Here is a 15,715-nt window from a genome sequence, read left to right on the forward strand (position 1 = left end):
AGAATAAATCCGAGTTGACAGTGTACTTAAGCCATTATCCACAACACACCAAAGTGCTTTTCCCAATTTTTTCCTGTTAATTTGTCTTAACATTCTGCTGCGTCTTGATGAGAAATTTTTAAAATCTCATTATAAATGGTGTATAAGAAACGTTTTAAACAAGGTGATCTAGGACCTAACAAGAAATCTTGTAAATCCATGTCATCATAAAGAAGAGATAAGTGTTCCTTAATTGCAGTTAACGTGGAATGTTTTAACAATTGCTGGCATAACTTCCCCAAGCTATAGGTGGTAACTACCACTGAATGTTGTGACTGCAAATACCGGGGGTGTGGTCTGCTTGATTTAAAACCCACGAAGGAGTTCAAAAAACTTGTGTGCAACCATTAGTTGCCACATTAATCACCCGTCTGGACCTCAAATTGAAGAATTAAATGTACCATTCTGAATCCTTTTAGTTGTTCTTCTTTAAAATATGCAAAATTGCCAAAAGAATCCACTGGAAATGTCCAATGTTGTTTTATATTTTTTGCAGACTATATTGTTCATGAAAGCAGTAGGTATGAATTTTGAATTATCAAAGTGCTGTTTAAATGTCTATAGTCTAAGACCATACGATAGGAATAATATGATTTAATTCTAGGAAAAGAAGGATCATTCATGGGAGATGCACAAGGCTCAATCATGCCATGGTGCTCTAGTTGTGAAAAAATGTCCCTCACTGCGCCTTTGGATTCATGTGTACTTGTGTACTGTGGTTGCATTTGTGGGCTAGAGTGTACAAGTATTACATGATAAGGGGAACCCCTATCCCAACCTACATGATTGAGGTATAATGCCAGGCTTGTGCAAGAGCACAATCTTCATCATACGGTTGTTTAACTGCTTCAGGGACACAAACAGAGAAGGAAGGTATAATTATGTCTTCTCATTGTGGGACTTTTCTAACAAAGTCAAGCGGTCAATCTACCTCAGCCAGGAGAATATCATAAGTGGTTGTTAAAATTTCTTAGGAAATTACTTTAATGGTACACGGTATGTCGCCCTTAATTTGGATGTCGAAATCATAAAATCCATCAGGAGCATTCTCAATATGTGTGGCATATTTAGTTAAAATACCTGCCACCTGCTTCTTTTTAAACTGGGGTTTCTGTTGTGGAATTTTCTCATCTTTTTTTATGACAATGTCAGACGAGCAGTGTGAGTTCCAGTTTCACATACTCTTCATGCCTGCTTTCGGGTCGTCCCCCTCTATCCCAGCATTTGTTGTTGAGTCCTGAAAGGAACGAGAAAGACGTGTATCAGTGTACTGATACCTATCAAGCTGTTTAAGTGTATCATGGTTATGTGAATTACAATGTTTTTCAGTGGACTCGAGTCGCGGAGATCCACCTCATGTTTTCATTTTCTCCTTGTTTTTTTGTTTTATCTCAGTCTTTCTTAGAAGGCTCAGGTGACTGATTGGTATTGCCTATTTCAGATTTGCCTTTAAGCTGAGGCTTATTAGGCCTGGCTCCCAAGTTATCTTGACCTATAAATGTATAGGTGTTGGCAATACTTTTTAGAAATTCACACTATAGGTTCACAGCAGGAACCAGCATGAGTTGTTGGGGTACTACCAGTGCTGCTGCCTCCCCTTTAATATTACTTAAAATAATTTAGAAAACTGTGGCAAAGTTGCCAAATATTTTCATCCCCAAATTCAGGGCAGAGGGCGCCTGTATTCATTTTGAATTTGCTTTAGCACTTCAGGCAAAACAGCAATAGACAGTGTACTGTGTGTTATGGTACACATGGCAGCAATGACAGTGCCCCAGGTGCCACAATCTTCTGTAGGGGGAACCATAAAAAGTGGTAGACACATTGTAAGAATTCTATGTTTGCCTTGTGGTCCCATATGGAAAAACAGTGCTTACAGCAAGTTTGTTTTTTGTGCAATCCAAAACAGAATTTCCTCCTGCCTAGAAGGAACCTTACCCATAATTGCATTAATAGTGACAGGACTAATTGCAGGCACAGCAAACTGTGGCTGCACAGCTTGAACAGCCCTCACTGGGCAGTTATTATCGTACGCATAACAAACTGCGTTAAACATCTATATAGTCTAACCAGAGCTGAGTGGAGGGTATGGAGTTCACCAACATTTAATAGTGCTAATTTTGGGTATGGTGTATAGCTGGTTTGAACTGGCCAGGTTGCCCCATCACTGCTGAAGAGACCTAGTCTTGCATGTTGAAGTGAATGTGGTATGGCGCTTTGGAATCAGTTTTTAGGTTCCTGGAAAGTTAATGCTATTTCTAATTGATGATAAGGACTGTATTGGTTAGTGTGAAATGTCTGTGTGTGACATCTCCTGCAGGAAAATTGACTTAACAATAAAAAAAACCTTTGCATTTATTTTCTTTGTGTGCCTCAACCATGAGAGGGAGTCCCTGTGCTCATAAATGTGTTGTAACAGCATGTCTACAATAAACAGGGATGTTAATTGCGTTCACCATTAAATGAATGGCATTCAGACAGGAAAATACTATAGTGGGGTAATCCTTTTAAAGGTTCAAGATTGAACAACTTGAAGACTAAAATATAGGTTTTGATTAAGCTGAGGAGAATAAATCCCTTTCACCATAGCCGTGAGAAGGGGACCTTGGACACATGTAAGAACTACTCATGAGACCCAATAAGTACATGACATAGAAAGATAGACTCCATGTTAAACGGTTCCCACAAAATAAGGACTGTGTATCAAGTCAACCTAAACTTCAGAATATAGGGACTCAGTCCGTCTTTACCATCTGAAAATCTTGACACAATTCCTAGCTAGCTCACAGTGCCCCATATGAACCTTTAAACTTACCAGAGTACCAAATTGTATCTGCAACCTTGAACATGACTACTCGAATTTCCCAAGGAAGTTGTGGACATAGATCTACCCTTTCTCATCGTTACTTAGCACGCCCAAGGTGAGACACAAGAAAAATCTGAAAATGTTTTTTTAGCATAATAAGAATGGTAAAAAAGAAGAACAATTTAACCATGATAATGTTACTGTTTTGTTACAGTCCTAGCTCTTATATCCTACACTATTGAGAGCATTATTGGAGTATTCTCAGATCAACTGGGATAGCCTAACACCCCATACCTGGGTATGATGTACCAGGAAGCCAGTCTGGTGTTGTGCAAGCTATCGCCTTTGCAGGATGGAGGTCTGAGTGAGAAGGGCTGCATCTCGATCACAGTGCACCGTGTTCCAGGATAATTCCAGCAGAAGTGATCCTCTGCCAAATGTAGCACAGAGGCACTGTATATAATGAAAGCACTGTTTATATCGCACTGTGTCAGAGGTGCAGAGCTGATGCGATATGTCTGTAACTTTGAAGATGTCCCCAACAGACAATCGTGATACAAGGGCATCATGTTCTGTGTGCCTAGTCTTGGATGGAGTGTACAGACTGCATGGCAGCAACGCTTACAAGGAATAGGCTGCTTGTACGGTGTTGTCTCAGTAGATTATTGCACAAGTGTAGAATCATGTAAAAAGTCACCATCAGAAAAAGACACTGAGTTCAAATGTGCTATCTACAATGGAGACCCAGCATATTCCTTAACCCATTACTGGACAGGATGGAGACATGCAAATCTACACCTAGATACAAACCTCCACTCAGAAAAGCTGAGTAGCAAAAAGTAGAGAGTTACACCTAGGTGTAGTGGTAAATATACATGAGAACATATACACATTTATGTTTACCTTGATGAATAGGCCCGTAGAGCCTTAAACTTCCAAATATTTATTTATATTTATATATATGTTTGTCCATTTTGATCCCTTGGAATTCTGAAGGGAGTCTGAATATGTCTGTCTATTCTGACAAACAGTGTTTTATAATCTAGCAAGGTCTCTTGTAAACATTACTTTACTTTATTTCATTCACAAAGTGTGTTCCTTTGTGGGTTTATATTTTTATAATTATGGGAAACTCTGTGACTTTTATGCCTACACAGATAAACAAAAATCTTAACAACGAAAGATGCAGCTGCAGCATAAATCAGTGCATATACGCATTAATCTTTTGAGCAGTGCTTTTCTAGTAAAATTATTCAGTAATGACTTGGTCATATTAATGGTTATAAGGCACTTTTTAAATTAGATCTGAGTTGATTTTGGGCATGGTTAGTGCGTAGAGTACACGAGTGTTGAGACTCTTTATAGCAGCAATTTTAATTTAAAGAAAATGAACATAAAAAAAACTCATAATTACCCACTTTGTTTAATACTGGTGTCAGCTTCCTTGTCAACACGTCTTTTACTTTTGAGGGTAGGTACTACCCAGGAGACAGCAAACCCTCACTGCTAAAAAACAGAAGATATATTCCTGACTCTTTCTTAATCCTCTTTGGAAATCATCGTGACAACATCTCGAGCCATGGGGGAGTATAGTCAGTGGTCCAGGGATGGGACTATTGCCAGTATCACTGGAGTTTTTCAAAATGGGCAACTTTTTTTGCTAAACAGCCCTATGTACCCTAACAAAATCAGCCTGCTCTAAAAAACACTTTTTACATTTTGAAATGAGGTGACAGGGATGGTGGTCTGCTGTCCACTGCAGGTAAACATCCTCGTCCTTACAGCCAGTCACAGGAGGTTGCAAGTTGCTACGTGGTTAATGAACATTAATTAGGCAGGCCATTCTGTGATCCCTTGCAATTTGTTATTTCGCATACAGCGTTATTATTACATATGGTTCGTTCCCAAAATAACATACAGGTCGCAAAAAGTTGGCTTGCGACTTCTTTTCATGACCAGTACTTAAGTACATCTGACCCTTAGTTTATTGTCTCAATATAATGATCTTCACCCTGTTATGCCTGCTGTCTCTAGCATCATTTTCTAAGCTTTTAGCGGAATGGAGGTCATCTTCAGATAGCAAGCAGATGCTGACCATGGATGCATTTCATATCTTTGTTTTAATATCTGCTTGTTTTTCAGCTTCTTTGGAAGTCTTTCCGTCCCTGTACATTGATTTTTAACAGTTTTTGTTTATCAGCTAACCATTCAAATTTTGCATATTTCTAAAGGCTAATAAGTGTCATAAAGCTCTACAGGATGTAAATTACATGTGTGGGTATCAGGTATATTACGAATCCTAACTTTCGAAATTGTTTCTTCATTATATAGTAAACTAGTCATGCAGGGCATTTTTCCTGAACATTTTTATGTTGGTCTGGCTACCTTTCACAAATTCTTATGTTTGCCAACGCTATTTTCTCTTCTCACATACAAAATCTGTAATTGAAGGAGTGAGTAATGTGTCACGAGAGCTAATGTGTACTTAGATCAGGCTGACTGCACAGTATGTATTGCCTAGAGGAATTATTTAGTAACTTGTAGCTTTTTCTCCATCCCATTTTTTATCAATGACTTTTTGCAGTCCTAAGCTTAGTTTCTTCTTTATACGAAGAAAATGTTAAATTCTTACCTTTGTGGCTTAATTTTTCTTCCTTACCACACACATAAGGCACCTTCCTTTACTCAACTTCAATGGCTATCGATTATCCTTCAATTTAGGCTCCATTTTATCTCACTTTGTAGTTTGCCTCCATTAAATAAATCAGGGACTGAATTAAGCAATGCCTTTATCAACATCCCTAGATAATTATACAATTCCCCCAGCGGCCTCCTTACAACTGACCTATTACTCAGAACAGGACACAGAACTAGAACATGGAACATTTAACAACAGTGCACATAGCTTTAAAAACAATCCCTTGGTCAACTGGAAGCCACTGAAGGTCTCGCAGGGCTTAGAGGTCCAGGACCTGCGGGGTCTATTTAGTGCAAGCTTAGCTGCTACTACTTGGACTCTACGTTATTTACTGATCAATGAGTCTAGGGTGCCAAGCAGGAGGGCATTACAATAATCTAGCCAACTCAATATAATGGTACACATAATAGTAGAGTGGGCTTCTGTGGGTAGGAACAATAGCACCTTCCTGAGATCTAGCAGTGCGAAACAGGTGCTGGTGACTCTGGTAACATGCATCTCCAGAGACAGCTTGTCATAGAAAAGAACCCCCAGATTACGAACTGTGCTAGAGGGGAGCAAATCGTTTTTCGTCTGTATAAGCCAGAAATGTGGGGGAATCTGCATGAGGATTTCATTAGCTGAACAGAAGAGCAATCACATATAACATTCAAATGTTTTAATCATCCTCCTTAGCAAAGAGTAGATCATTTAATGACCTTACCAAACTGAGTATCAATGGCAGTATAGTGGTGCCCTATTCAAATATATTTTGAAGATTATCCACGCCTACTTAACATTTTAAGGGTGGGCACAGGAAACAGTGTTTTTTTCATTGTACAGGGACCTGGATTCAGAGTGTCATCTTCAGCGGATCAGAAAAAAAGTGAAATGGCAATGCTCAAACAGATTTCAAAGACCAAACTGACTCCTAACCCAGATACTGCTCTCCACATTAGAACACCGTTTGAATTTTAATCTGATTGCCACAGGGGTCTAACTTGCAAATGGGAATTCCACAATTCTGCAAGCACAACTCCTACTTCCCCTAATTAGTTGAAAAGAACCAGAAAGCAGGTAACCCATGTGCAATCGAACTACATTGTGAAGACCTACTTAGGTTCTTCAAATCTAAAATTTCACAATCTCGAACTTAATATCCAATGTACAGGAACAACCTCTAAACCAATCATTTTGTCACCACTGCTACAGTCTTCCGACCCCAGCGTGAAGACTTTGGATACCCCGGAACTGAGAAGCTTGGCAAACAAAGTAAATGCACCCAACTCACTAATGCACCCTTTTTTAAACTCTTGTTTCAAACAATTCTACCTTTCTCTCGCAGTAGACATTACCAGAATAATAACTGTCTCCCTCTAATCAAGAACTCTGATACACACACACACAATCATCAACCCAAACGACAAGCAAAAAAAACAACCACAGATTCTAGGTATTTATTTCAACTAGCCATATAGCGCAAACCTTCCACAATATCATAGATAGGGGAAGGGAGGTGACAAGATATCTCCAAGAGTTTATTGAACTATGTTCATGACCTCCAGTCTGAACATATACCTTCAAGTGACACTGAATCAGCCTTAGCAAATATAAGCAAAGAGTTGCTTGTCCATTGACAAGGGTAAGAAAACAGTCATTAAACTCCTGACTTTTTGGTGTTATACACATAGTATTGCTGAAAAGTCTGGAACAGTGGGCAGGCCTATATGAATCTTCTCTGGCAGGAACCATTTCTTCCAACTATACCCTAACAAAATCAGTGTTAGGTCAGTTGAGTTGTCCACATACCAAGTGTTATGTACATACCCAAGAATCACCCCATCTCTTCTTTCTTCCTTGTTGTTTAACAACTACATTCATGCCCTCAATTACTCAAAAAGTATCAGGTGAAGTTCCAAATATATGGGGGGTGTCATACACAAATTCATTTCCTGACAGAGGTGTAGCAAAATAATCCCACCAACATCCCTTCATCTTTAGACCACATGCTCCATTTGATGAAGGTGAGTTTCCTCCTCTGTCACAGAGCCAAAACTGAGACCCTTACAGTGGAGAAACGTGCCTGCCCCACTACCCTCTGGCTGGCACTAATGTCCAGGAACCCACAATTCAATCACTCAAAAAGACCAGTGACTGTGGGATACATGTTTACTTTTATTGTACTCTAGGTCAGCACAGTGGTCAAGATTATCAATCTCCAACTCTTCATACTTTATGAATTTCTTCCACTTTTCCAAATTGAAAACTGATTGGCGGTAACAAGTGCACTGGTAATACTCGGCCCCAGATGTACACTGGTCCCCCCGAACAGCAAGACTATAACTAAACAAAGGCTAAAGACCCAGGCAGGTAGATAGTGCCTAAACATCCAGAAGCTCAAAGACATCAAGTCCACGTTGGGCGCTCTCTCTGGCTCCCAGTGGAAACCAGGAACAAATTCAATGTTCTCTGCACCATACATAACCTCTACTGGGGCAAAGGCCCAGAATGCCTGAACAAACTGACTCCACACTATATCCCAGCACAAACTTCCAATCTTGGCTCATCAACAATCATTTAAGAGGATGAAACATGCAGGTAGAGCCTTTAGACAGACTGAGGAATGCCTTCAACCCCACATTGTGATACAATACCAACCACTTATGATTCATGAACCTTCTGTAGACTGAAAGTTTAACTCTTGCTTTCTAATAGCAATTCTCACAGATCATCGGAAGTGATTGAGGACTATTGAAGAAATATCGAAGCCAATATGATTCAATGCTAGCCTCCCTTTCCTCGTCACCAAACTGTATACTGAAGGCTCCTCTAGCGCTCTGAAGTAATCAAAGGTAAGGAGCAGCAATTTATAAAATGCATAAATAAATAAACTAACAAAAGGGCCATGCTATCTACAAAGTATATGCTGTGAGATAATTAGAATAGTAAAAACCTGACCAGATAATGACTCATCTCTCAGTCTTAAGTACGAGAAAGAACCTCTGTTCGACATGTATAAAATGTTACAGTCTTGGAACTAGGGTGAGTATATGCTGTTTTCTCAACCACTGAGGTGTGTATACACAAACACACACACACACACACACACACATATCCACTGGAAAAAATGAAGGTTAAAGGGAAATTATGGTTGGCTTTATTTTTAACATCTTAACGTTTGTTTTGACGCTCAAACATTCACTTAAAAACACAAAGTTAAAGTGCACTTATATTTACCAATTAAAACGAAAAAACACTGAAATTCACAAGTTATGTCGTACAACAGCCATGTAAACCTTAATTTTCACAGCAAAATGCAATGCACATGCCGTACAAGGCTTAGCCATATGAGGGCTCATTATGAACACAGCGGGAAACCCTGCCGTGTTCATGCTGGCGTTCTTTTCATAGACCACCACCCACCCTTGAGACCCTGCCAGCCGAATTACAAAGTGTTTTCTGCCTGCCGGCCCAGCAGAATGCAGGGCCGGGACATTGCCGACGGCTCCACACGGACAGTGACCTGCGCAACGGGGCACTGCACGGGGCCCCTGGACTGCCCATGCCAAGTGCATGGGCAGTCCAGGGGCCGTCAGGGGGGCCCCAGAACACCCCCTCTGCCAGCCTTTGCCTGGCGGGGGAACACGCCAGGGAAAGGCTGGAGGAAACAGGGTTCATAGCAGCACCGCCCTGTCGGATAATAATATCCGCCATCGTCAGGCTGCCTGTTGGCGGTAGCCTGGCGGTGGCGGAAGGCTGCCACAGGTGGCCCTCCCTGTGTTCAGAATATGGCGGTTCAGACCGCCATGCCGGTGGCGGTATTTACCGTCGCCACCGGCATGGCGGTCTGAACTGTCATGATCATAATGAGGGCCATAGTCTGGTTTATGAGCAGACCCTTTTGTTTTTAGGATCCACAGTTCCAAAATAGGATCTGCAAACCAAGAACACTGTTCAGGAGATGGTGCTGTGGTCCCATTCAAACTTTACTTCCTGTTTCTGGTACTGGTGCCGGGGTGTCAAGAACTTGCAATTGAAACTTGTACAGGACAGCAACACCAACCTGTGAAGCTTACCAGGGGTCCACTGAACTATTTTGGGACCATGGATCCAGGGAGATTCACTGATTCAACACTGAATCCTTGAATCTAACAACAAAACTATCTTTTTTTCAATTTTAAACACAGGGTTTCTTTGAGTCCGTCCAAATGGCCCTGGAGGTCAGGATGTGCTCATCCGCCCCCCTCATGTGTACTCACATTTTGTTGTTCAGGAAGTGGGGAGTGAGTCCCCCAATCCTGTAATCATGACCACAACATTTTGTCTGTTTCGATGATGAGGCCAGAAAATTAGATCCTATAAGATCTATTTCAGGATCTGTGAACCTAAAATGCAGAAGGTAGAAAAAGTTACTTTCTTCAATCACATTTGAGTATTTTTTAATTTTTGGGTCCAAGGATATCTCCAAATCCATGGTTACCTGCAAATTAGCAGTCCAGGGATCTCTAAAATGTACCTTCGTCATACCCAATGAAACCACCTTTTTAAATACTAATTTCTTGAAAGATAAAGAGTGGATTCAAACCAATCAAGCTAAGGAACTTCCAAGAGTAAAAGTCTACCTTCATAACAAAATTTGTGTAATTCCGTTTAGCTGTTTTTTCTGTGTCAAAGAGCAAAGATTTTGGCAATTAAAATAATCAATAGCACTTTTGGGCCCTTCTGTTTTTTTCTTGGCCCTGACTTGACGGATCTGCATGAAACATCCCATTAAAAATAGATTGTAATTTTTATTTCTTTGGAATGCTATTACGAAAACAAAAAAATGAAACTCAGACTCAGTTATAACACTTCAACCTATGTTTAAAACACTTGAGTAATTCGCCAAAGAATCACAGTTAAGCTCAGCCGCGGCCCGTCCTTTAGGGCGGAGGGGCCAAGCCCCCTACTTTTTGCCCCTCATGAAAAGTGCCTGTCAAGCTGAGCAAAGGTCAGCCTGACAGACACTTCATGTTCAGCTCAGGCAGCCAGAAGCGAGACTTGTGTGAGATGCGCAGACTTCTGACTGCCTGAGCTGAACTTTGCTGGGCTGAAGAATTCACAGGTCCTATGGGCATGACTTCCTCAGCTCAGCAAAAGTGCCCCGAGGCCCTCCCCCTCGGTGATGAGGGGAAGCGTCACCCACTGACTTAGACCTGGGCGCTTCAGGTTTAAGCCATGAAGGCAGCAGTCCCAACCCTCCTAGCTGAAGGTAAGTGTGTGTGTGTGTGTGTTTTTTAAATGAATGTTTGGTTTGTGCGTGTATGTTTGAATGTTGATGAGTGTTGTGAATGGATGAGTGTGAGTGTGCTGCCCGTCCCCCTCCCTCCTAAAATTACTGGCCGCCACTGGTTAAACTGCAATTATGGTTACAAATTAAAACTGAAAACCACTGTAATTCTCAAGTTACGATAAGGACTACAAGCCTTAAAATCGCACAACAGCCATGCAAACCATAACTTGCTCACCAACTGCAATGTTTGAGACCTCACCTTTAAAGAAACAGATGCAATTACAAACGATGCAACTCGTTACAGATAACAATACCCTTATCACTTTGACAGAGAGGAATGTTGCATCATTAATTGGTTTGATCATGTGTTGCTGTTTACTTGCATTTTGCTTTTAGGTGCTGGTATTTACAAGTATGAATATTAAGTCATAAGTATTACTTTTGGTGTGAGCCAAAATCATATTTTCGGAGATCAAAAACAGTCTTAAAAATCTGAGTTAGATGCCATTTGTAAATTGAAGGCGGGTGCGAGTATTGACTTCTGAACGAGTTTCTAAGTGCTAAATATTACTACCTTATGACATACGCACACACATCTATTGTCAATCAATTATGCCTGCAGTCATATATTTATTGTGTATTTAGAAATCAAGTACAATGGCAGGCTCAATACAAATATTGCACATGCCTTGCTTTGGTATTTTATGAATACATTACACAGCCCTATTCGATAGTCACAATTGTTTAATGTGCCACCCCTTTTGTTGACATTGCCGGAGGCATTTCTTGTCTTTTCCAAAAATAGCTTTCAAACAAAAGAACGCAAATATCTGATGGCGCCGGCATCCTGCGTTATCTCTACATGTCACTGTGTGATGCCAATCAAACCAATAAAACTTAAGTATATGAGATCTTTATCACTGTAGAAAATGCCGCCTACCTGGGGTCTCCACTCGACGATAGTGGTACGGGTTTATGCACACTTCTTTCTGCTTTGATCCGAAGGGGAACTCACAGCATTCGAGTGGCTTGAGCTCGTGGTGGGACTGCAGGTCAGGCCACCGCCACACCCTGCAGTAAATAACATGGGGCAGGCCCTTCCGGTGCGACACCTGCAGCCTTCCGTCCAGTGAGCGTGGAATTGTGACGCACTTGCTGGGCTGGCCGGGGCAACTCAGGGCTCTTTCCAGTTCCTCCATGGAACCCTTCTTTTTCTTCAGTTTCTTTACAAGGGAGTCCACCGCCTTCTCTGCCCATTTCTCCTCTTCATCTCCTTGCTTCCAGCCCAGCAGCCGCTTCACTGCTGGGCTGGTGAAGGAGAAGAGAGAACTGATGGGGGTGCTGGAGTGCATAAGAAGTGGCTGTGGTAGGCAGTATACTGTGCTGCGTATACCTCCAAGGGGAAAGTGTCACGGACCTGTCAATGCTAAGAAGGAGAATGCAGATGCTCACTGTACAATATTTCCTTTACAGTCTTCTAAGTAAAGCTTCATGAGAAATGGGGATTGCTGGAGTTACTTCGCACCTCCCAATCTTCTTCTTCCAAAGCAGCTTTTAGGACCATCCAGAAATTCAAGGAATTGCCAATTGGCCCTGGAAACAGAATACGAACAGTTAGATACCAATGTCTGCATGAACATTTCAGCCATGGGGTAAGCGTAAAATACTCTGCTTATGTGAATATATCTCTGAGGGTGGACATAGAGTACCTGTCACACCGCAGTACCATGCATGATAAAACGCTCAGTTTACAAGAATCAAAGAATATCCTAAGGCGTTTACGGAAGCAGCCCTTTCAACTATTCAATGCAAAAGGGCAGAATTAGAAACAAAGGGGCATATTTACAAGCCCCTTGACCCCCTAGCACCGCCATAGCATTATTTATTTTTTACGCTAACAAGGCGTTAAGGAGTGCCGTATTCAGAGTGGCGCAATACATGCATTGTGGCACTTGGTAACCCCTTGCGCCACATTATACCTGCGCCAGGTACAATGTATGCCAGAGGGGCATTCCCACCAGGGAGGACCAAAAAACTGGTGCAGTGAAATTTACAAGATTTCACTGCACCATTTTTTCCCATAATTTTTAACGACTGCTCAGGGAAGGCGCTAAAGTGATGCTCCCATAATAACCTATGGGCCTCCCTGTGCTTTGCTGGACTATCGCCATAATTTATGCTGCTAATCCAGCAAAGCACCCCAATAGCATCATAAATTATGATGCTATATTGCTAACCTGCACCATGGTGTGCTGTATAATAAATACAGCACCGCTATGGTACCGTCGGGGGGGGGCAGGGCAACGTAAGAAAAGTGCTGCATAAGAGCTGATGCAACATTTTCTTGTAAATATGCCCCTAAGTATTTAAATTACCTGACAAATGTCTAGTTGCTGAAAGGTGTCATCTGGCTTGCTATATCTCACTGCAATTATGAGGCAGCTGAGAGACTTGTATCTTGAGCTCACTACACAAGAATCCGGAAAAAAACTTTATGTATTAAGGTTGAAATGTGAAAATGGCGGCAACTGCTAGGCAGCTGTGTCCCATGTTCCTGGATGTTCCGGCGCCTACGCAGACTCTAGTCACACCTTTGTCACTGGCAGGAGGTTGGGGCTTTGTGACGCACCTATATGGAGCTTTGCACTCTCCAGCCCCTATGGTTTGTAGAAAATGGCAGCAGGTTACTGAGGTACGCCTCACCCCAAAAGATTAGGCTAAAATACATAGGGGGGTTCGTAAGGTAGTGGTTAATGAGAAATTTAAACTGATACAATATGATATAATTCTTATGATGTTTTTATCCCATAAAAAACTTCATTCAATTTACCCTTCCAGAGAATGGTAGTGCCCTAGATGTGGGTTAGGAACTTCAGATGTTTTGCATACGGTATGGTACTGTCCCTGGTTAATTTCCTTTTGGGTTCAGGTTCTAGAACAGGTGAAGAATGTCAAGGGATGGGTTACTGCCTGCACTGTGGATCAGTGTTTGTTGGGGCTCCTCCCTGAAGACCTCAATCGGAGACTTAGTAGGTGCAATGCTATCCTAGGTCTTACAGTGGCCAAAAGGGTTATTGCTATACATTGGATGGGCCCCTCTCCTCCTACCGGAGAAGCATGGGGGCTGGATTTGGTAGAATAGGCTGGAGCAGAAGAAGCCCACCTCAAAAAAACTTGGCATGATGAGAAAGGGCAGGACATCGTACTGGCTTGGGCAGCCATGACGCAAACCCTGCTGGGGTCCTTCGTACGCTGGGTGGTCCCAAAGGAATGGGAGTGGAGTGAGGATGAGGATGAGGATGAGGGGGGAACAACAACTTGATTACTGTTCCTTGCCGTAAAGGTGTTTGTGCTTGTGACTGCTTGTGTGGTTCCTGTTTAGGATTAGGTTGCTTTTTCGCTGTGGAAACGCAGAGGTAGACGAGGGAAAGTTTTATTACATTTTAGGAATGTTTGCACTGATGAAAGCCCATGCTCAATAACTACTCAAAGGTCTGGAAAACAGTCATAAATGAAGTCTTCTGGGAGTTCTTTGGTGAGCAGTCCATGCAAATGGGGTGAACACCCACAAAGCTGTAACTTGGCGGCTATTCACAAACAATGGCGATACATTCACTTAAATTGAATATGTGTGAATGCCGTGGAAAGTGTGGGAAAGTGCATGATAATCCCCATTTTCAAAGTGGGTGGGTGAAAAAGGAAGCGTTCACATGAACATTTTTTTAGAAGTTGGTGAAATCCGACCAATTTTATAATCCTACACATGTAACTTTCCCACAGTGTTGAATGTATATAAAACGTTAGGAAAAGAAGGCCTGTGCAGCACTGATGGCCCTCGCAGGGCAGCACATTCAACCTGTGTGATACTGGCTGGGTTCGAGCAGAGTGTAGCAGGTCACAGCTGGTCGTCAGGGGCTGGCATGGCAAAGCCAGGCCTCACTGGGCAAAAGGGGAGCCCACACAGGTATGGTTTGTTTCTCCACAGACGCACTCAGCCCCCTTCGTTCCCAACACCATCTGAGATGGAGTATGGGGAGGAGGGGATGGGAGAGGGTCTGTCATTCTGTTTTTCCACACACAGCTTACAAAACACAACTCTCTTGGACATTCATGCTCTTTGACGTGCTCCATTGTTTTAAACGGCAACAGGCTTGTGACAATTAGCAATTTGATGCAAACATTTCCACTTAAAAGGTGGCCTCCTCCTTCTCCAGCACTTAACCATTCCTGGCTTCTAAGCGACCTGGGTGTCCTCTTCATATATTTAGTGAGAAGTCACCCTTTTTCGCATATTTAATTTAAAAAAATAGGGCAATGTCCAACATTTCTATGGTGACTACCTTTTTACAGGTGTCTACGACTCTTCCCACAGGTATCGCATAGGCAGCAGGAGTACATGCTCCCTAACAAGAACTGGTACTGGGGAGGTGACAACTCAGGTACCGGGTTCTGTGCCCCGCATGCACACCCCACCCACTCCTGCTCCTATATCTCTACCACACTCCCCGCCACCACAGACACTCCCCAACTGCTGCCTGTACAATGTTACAGCTGCCATTATGTGCTAACCCTGCTCGAGGTCTGTGCAGCTTTAGAGAACGAGAGAGATTTCTCCAATTACAGCATCTGCCAGATTCATTGTGTTAGGATTTGGGCTGGATTTGGGCTGATTTGTACATACGATGAGCGACTGGAGTTGCTGCAAACAAAGGAGGAATCAAATCAGGACGTTCTTTCCAGAGAAGGCTCTGTTCAAGCACAGGTTGCCAAAGAATCCCTCTCTCGCTTCCATCATCTGATTGCTGGGGGAGCAGAAGCACTGCTCCAACTGGGGGTGCAGCAGCCCAGCAGTGGATGTGACAAGCTCATGGACAGGCAGGTGCTCTTCCACATGTACCTGTGTATCCCTGGGTCACCCCAA

At 42.4% G+C, this 15,715-nt stretch overlaps 1 protein-coding gene across 2 annotated transcripts in view; it reads right to left on the bottom strand.

Moving 5' to 3' along the window:
* Window positions 1-15,715, bottom strand: part of SMAD9 (SMAD family member 9) — a 132,506-nt gene that overhangs the window by 82,453 nt on the left and 34,338 nt on the right. For both annotated transcript variants that reach the window (XM_069205516.1, XM_069205517.1), the window contains exon 2: window positions 11,735-12,387. In XM_069205516.1, coding sequence (XP_069061617.1) covers window positions 11,735-12,146 — 412 coding nt within the window. In that variant the 5' untranslated portion in view covers window positions 12,147-12,387. The remainder of the gene's footprint in view (window positions 1-11,734; window positions 12,388-15,715) is intronic.

Source organism: Pleurodeles waltl, chromosome 8, assembly GCF_031143425.1.
Source record: "Pleurodeles waltl isolate 20211129_DDA chromosome 8, aPleWal1.hap1.20221129, whole genome shotgun sequence".
Taxonomy (NCBI): Eukaryota; Metazoa; Chordata; class Amphibia; order Caudata; family Salamandridae; genus Pleurodeles; species Pleurodeles waltl.